The following is a 6,465-nucleotide window of genomic DNA, read 5'->3' on the forward strand; positions in this document are numbered from 1 at the left end:
AATCGTACGGTGTCGAATAATTTGGTGTCGAATAAATCTGTGTCGAATCGAGCGGTGTCGAATCGTACTGTGGTCAATAGAGTATCACCCGTTTGTACATGCTTTCGACTTACGTATGATTGGCAGGAATAAGTTTTCGGTCTGCTTCCCCACAGGTAATAATGCTAACCGGTTTGTCGAGGCCTTCCGGGAAGTCGCTGATAGAATAACCCCCTGCGAACAGTGGACCGCACATGTCCCATCGTTCAGGGTGGTTAAACAGTTTGTTTTGAAGGGCGTTGACGAAGAAGAAACTGTCGAGAAGTTGTTAGTCGGTCTTCGTCCCTCCCCCGGGTGGGGCCAGGAATGGGTCCCTCCTTTCGAGGCAGTCAGAATCACTTGTAGAGAAAAGAGAAGCGCCACCTCCAGTCCTAGGTATGTCAGCACAAATCAGCTCATCCTAAGGTTTCGCACCCCTGTGGTCCCTCCGTCGTGTTTATATGTAGGGAAACGTCTTCCCCTAACACCTTATGTGTATAAGGTTAGACGTTGCAAATTCTGCCAAAGGTTTGGACACACTGCTCATTCGTGTAAACAGTCCGGCGACGAAAGACGCAGGTTCTGCAAAAAGTGCGGCAAGTCAGGTCACCCCAAACCCAATTGCCCCAACGTTCTTGACGAATGCATAAATTGCATCCGTTTCAAGACTGGAAACGCCAATTATCAGTCTTCAGAACTCCGTTGCCTTGTTTTCCAGAGACAACGAGAGATACACAAAATAATGGCCTATAGAGATCTTTCCTTCCGTGATGCGGCTAGTCTGTATGACAAAGGAAACACCCTTTCTGGACTGGGTTCCAACCTGTCCAATGTTTCAGTTCCCCCCTCCCCCACACTCGGTGAGTTCTTTCCGAACAGTGGTGCCTTTCGGTTTTCAGGGAGAGGAAAGCCTGGCTCTCCCGTGCCTCTGAGACCATCCAGAGTGAGTACGAGAATGCCTTTCCCTCGGGTCGGGTCCACCCTCTCACCTGAGGGTTCAGGCGGTCCTCTCTACAACTCTTCACTCACTTCTAACCTCTCTTATGCAGAGATTACCTCTCTAAAGCCCCCTCTCTTCTCAGTACGTTTCTCACCTAAATGGAGAAACAACAACAGAGGGGCAATCTCCTCCTCTTTGTCTTCAAATAAAAGATCTTCACTTAATCACTTTCTCATAGACTCTATCGCTCAGAAAATATCCTCTGGCAACATCTCCTCCGGGGATGAACCTTCCAAACTTTTCTCGGATAAAGAACTCCTCATCAATGCCTTTCAGAAATTAAAAGTTACTCCTAACATAAATCCTTCGCAGCTTAGCAACACAGACATGAAAAATATTGTTGTAGAATTACAAAAGTACCTATATAGTACTTCAAGAATCACATAATTAAAGCTCCGTATATTACTAATTGTATAAAAACATGAAATCTCTTACTGTAGTCCAGTGGAACTGCAGATCTTTGGTCCGCAATCTAGACGCGGCCCGTCTGCTACTCCAAGACTGCAAAGCTGAGGTAGCAACTTTCTGTGAAACATACCTCGATGGTAACTCCATAATTATCCTACCAAATTATGAAATCGTGTTGCACGATTGCAACCGTAGAGGTAATGGAGTTGCCATCGCTATAGCTAAACACATCAAATTCCGTGTTCCGGAAATCCCACAGCTAATAGATTTATGCAAAGAAAACGGCGTTGAACTCGCGGTTGTTGAATTGTTCCTCCCGAACTCTCAAACCCTATACGTTTTCTCGCTATATAGTCCTCTTAGATCTTCTTCAAACTACACGGCGCTTTGCTTTTGGCAGAATTTCTTCCATTTAAGCTCTAAACTCCAACCAGCTATCATTTGTGGCGATTTTAACGGGAAAAGCCCCCTGTGGTGCAATACACACTCTCTCTCTAATAGAGAAGGGAAAAATTTAGAGCACGCGCTTATCAATTCCCCCTGGGTAGTCCTCAACAACGGCAGTAACACTTGGTCCTCCGCAGACCTTTCTAGGTTCTCTGCGATAGACCTCACTATAGTTTCTGACACTCTTGCCCCTCAGTGTACCTGGAACGTGTGTGACTATCATTATGGAAGTGACCATTTTTCTGTGATCACCGCTATCTCTGACAGATTCTCTGGTCGCATTCCTTACCGGCCCTACTATTCTATAAAACAAGTGTGTTGGAAAGAATTTCAAGCCAAGTGCCAAGAAGGGGTGGATACACTCCCCCCGCTAAGCCCTAGAATCATTTACATCTTACAGAAGATGTAAATTTTGCCTGCTCCAAACTTGTGACTCTCGTTGATGACTCTCTCCTACAGACAGGAGCCATCCGTACAACCTCCTCGAGGGCCTCCAGAAAGCCTCCCACTCCTTGGTGGGATGCTTCCTGCTCTGACATCTACTCCCGCAAGAAGGCCGCATTTGCACAGTTTTGTTCACACCCTAATATAGACACCTTAGATAACTACTGTCGAATTGCAAATGAGGTGTCTAAAGCCCTAAGGAAAAAAACGCCTAGCCTTTTGTAAGTATTGCGGCTCTCTACACGCCAACTCAGACGTTGAATCTGTGTGGAGTACTGTCAAAGCCTTCTCTTGTGCTTGTAACAAGCCAAGAGACGAAGGTAATAGAAACTGCCTCGACTTGGAGGATTTTCGGAAGGCCTTTGACAAAATTGTTTTCGTGGACCATCCCCCTTCTGATCATTCCAATCTTCTCGAGTCACTAAACCCTCTTAACTCCAACCTCAGTAATGAATACCTGGATAGCCAGATTACACCCTCAGAGTATTTCTCGGTGATAAAGTCGCTTAAGATTCGGTCAGCTTTAGATCCAGATCTTATTACAAACTTCATTATTTCACAGTTTCCACCTTTGCTTTATATGTATATAATTAAGCTCTTTAATTTAATGTTTTGCAGGCAGATGTACCCAACCTCGTGGAAAGACTATTTTGTCATCTTTATCCCAAAGCCGGGACGCAAAGGCGCTTATAGGCCGATATCTTTAGCTAACAACTTTCTGAAGGTAATGGAGAAGGTTGTGTCATTGACTGGAATGGTGGATTGAGAACAATAATATTCTTTCCCCCCACCAGTTTGGTTTCAGACGGGGACTCTTCTGTACAGACAACTTAACCATGATAGTGTCCAGTATAAAGGTCGCCAACAACTCTCGTCAAGTAACTGGAGCTGTGTTTTTTGACATTGAAGGGGCTTTTGATAATGTCGTGCCTGACACACTCCTGGCTATGTTGCCTTCTTTTGGGATTCCTCCCAAAATGCTAGCTTTCTTGGCCTCAGTGGTGAGCTTCCGAAGGTTGAAAGGATTCGCTTCTGGCACTTATGTTCAGACTCGTAACACAAGTCGAGGACTACTTCAAGGGTCTATCTTAAGCCCTATATTGTTTAACATTTATGTGTCCCTGGTCGAGTCCTGCCTATTTACAGATGTTAAAGCCCTTATATACGCGGACGACATAGTTATCTTCTGTTCAAACTCCTCAGTGTCAGTTGTCGCTCAGAAACTAAATACGGCCCTGGACCGGGTACAGTTCCACTTAACCTCACTCGGTCTTCGAGTCTCACCCAGTAAATCTGTAGCCACCTTCTACTCACTTTACCCCCTAAGAAACATGAAGTGGCTCATAAAAAAGAAAGGAGTAAATGTCCACATAAGCGGGGTTAAACTCAACATAGAGTGGACAGTAAGATTCCTCGGAGTCCACATCGATTATTCTCTCTCGTGGAAGAAACACGTAGCTGAAACAAGAAAAAGAGTCCTTCCACGCATTAACATCCTTAAGATACTGGCAGGGATAAAGTGGGGAACCCACCCCGCTGTCTTACTAACTGCTCACAAGGGACTGGTACGCTCCGTCTTAGAATGGGGCTACCAGGTAATCTTTCCGCTTGGAATACGCGAAAGCATTGTGTTGGACCGCTTACAGTTTGCTTGTGCTAAGGTAGTCTGTGATTTCATGCGCACAACTCCGACCAATGTGTCACTTGACATTGTTGGAGAACAACGCTTACAGTGTAGACACACGTATCTTGTTAGCAAGTATGTGTGTAGAGTTTATGCGAGGTACAGCCACCCGTTGGAACGGCTACTTGGTGACACTTGTGAAACATAGGAACCTATTTGTGCAGGAAACGAGTTCGATCTCTTCTCCGTGTACCAAGATCTTCAACACCTTCTTAAGGACGTTAAAAGATTTCCACTTTCGGGGAGCCTTGCTCTTCCGTACCATGTCAGGTTCTTTGAGTGTGAAGTAGATACTGATACAAGGTTCCTTGCACGTCAGGCTGAAGATCCACAACAGTATCTCAGCGACTTCCTCAGAAACCGCGGCGTCTCTAGGGTGTTCTTCACCGACGGGTCTCGAACTTATTAACTATGAACGAGTAAGTAATAACTCTACCATCTTTGATGCGGAGGCCCATGGCGTTGTCTGTGCCCTGGAGTACTTAAGAGATTTTGGCTTTGCAAAGGTTGTCATAGTCTCTGACTCTTTCAGTGTGATCTCTTGCTCTGGGTCAACTGACCCTAAAGGTGCACACTCTCCGCTGATATATCAAATAAAAGAATTAGTGTTGGAACCTAAAAGTGCTGGCGTCTCGGTGGTGTTGATGTGGGTCCCTAGACACTGCACCATAAGTGGCAACGAAAAGGCAGACAAGTACGCTAAACTCTCTTTGACCTCGCTCTGAAGGCGAACTGGATGTCTCCTCGCTGTTCCCCACCCTTCGGTTGGACGTGTTGGACAGGGCCAGGAGACATCTACTCGACAAAGCAAATGTAAAGAGAGCTGCGTACTTCCAGAGAAAGCCCGTACCCTTGGGTAAGCCTTGGTTCAATAAAGTAAAGAAAAAGAAAATTCTACCTCGCCCCTTAGTCACACTTGTGTCTAGAATGCGCTCACATCATACAGCAGTCAACGCATACTTAAAGGAAAAAGGCATAGTGGCTTCCTCAGAGTGCCCATGTGGTCATCCAACTCAAGACATAAATCATGTTTTCTTTCAATGTCCTATGTACAAAACTCAGTCAGACAAGTTAATCATTGACTTATTTCATAATGGCTTTAGCCCTCCCTACTGCGTAGAGGAGGTCGCCTTTTCCAAATTTTTTCGCGCTATGTATGCTCTCCTTTCGTTCGTCAACTCTACCAACATCAATATATAATCCTTTCCTACTGAATTTGCAATCATTCCACAACCTTATTACACCTGCTTCTTTTACTCCTTTTTCCTAGCGATGTAGCACCTGTCATAAAATCCCTAGTATATTGCGTTTTCAATTATTTGTCTCAGACCAGAGAGAAACCTGAGAGCGGCCATTCTATTGTAATTTTTTACGACGGTTTCAGCCGTTGGTTTTAGCCGTATTTCCACAAAAGTGGAACTCAAAGGCCGTTCTACATTAAACGCAAGTCGCAGATCTCGTGGAACTGATCAATCACGTTGGTCGATTGGCTGATTTGACTCTGCAATTGGTCAATTCCACGAGATCTGTTACTTGCGTTTAATGTAGAACGGCCTTTGAGTTCCACTTTTGTGGAAATACGGCTAAAACCAGCGGCTGAAACCGTCGTAAAAAATTACATTTGGATGGCCGCTCTCAGGTTTCTCTCTGCTCAGACTGGCTTTTGCTCCTCACGTGCAGGGGCGTGCGCCATTTATGCAAAGAAGAAGAAGAAGGCGATCGATAATGTAACATGTGTGTGAGATGATCTCGCTGAGTTTCGATCTATCTTTGCGCTCAAGCGCTTATAAGATAAGTCTTTGATAAAATCTTATATTAACACGAATATGAGGCACTAAATAAACAATTATGTAGTGTAGTGTACTTTGCCTGTGTCTTTGCACAATACCTAACCACTCGCTCTTATCTTCAAACTACATTGTAGCTTTCTTGACAGTTAAACATTAACCTCTAGAAAGCAGTTTTTGAGATTATTTCCGATTTCTTTTGGTTTGGATTTTATAACCCTAAGATCTTGTGTATATAATCCGGTAGTTTAATTAAAATTCTCGCTGTTTGATTTGCAAAATGTCAAAAGAAGTAAGTAGATCTTAATTTTTCAAGTTTACACACACACACACACACACACACACACACACACACACACTTTTTTCATATATTACAACTTCTTTTAATATTATTCTGCTGTATATTGTTCATAAAAAAATAAAAAATAAAAACTATAATATCTTGTCATAAAATACTTCGTCATTTTTGGGCTACATTTGATATCAAATTTTAACATTTTAATATATTTTCTGTGCATATATATATACAGAGTGTCCCAGAATTGCCGTACAATCTCTCGTAGACAGATAGAAGAAATAAAACTGAGTCGAAAAGTCTTGAACCATTTTTTTCTATTATTTATAATAAAGGAGTAATTATTGAGTAAATCAGGCCAATCAGCACCGACCTTTAGCCA

The 6,465-nt window shown here is 43.5% G+C and overlaps 1 protein-coding gene across 1 annotated transcript; it reads left to right on the forward strand.

Annotated features, from left to right (window-relative positions):
- Positions 1 to 3,153: 3,153 nt before the first annotated feature.
- On the forward strand, positions 3,154 to 4,695 carry LOC109862182 (the record flags this gene model as incomplete). The annotated part of the gene is made up of 3 exons (XM_020442141.1): positions 3,154 to 3,720; positions 4,292 to 4,420; positions 4,508 to 4,695. Coding segments are annotated over exons 1-3 (884 nt in total), but the record flags the coding sequence as incomplete, so codon positions are not given.
- Positions 4,696 to 6,465: the final 1,770 nt, after the last annotated feature.

Source organism: Pseudomyrmex gracilis, unplaced genomic scaffold (assembly GCF_002006095.1).
Source record: "Pseudomyrmex gracilis isolate BER0280 unplaced genomic scaffold, ASM200609v1 scaffold_1453, whole genome shotgun sequence".
NCBI classification, from domain to species: domain Eukaryota; kingdom Metazoa; phylum Arthropoda; class Insecta; order Hymenoptera; family Formicidae; genus Pseudomyrmex; species Pseudomyrmex gracilis.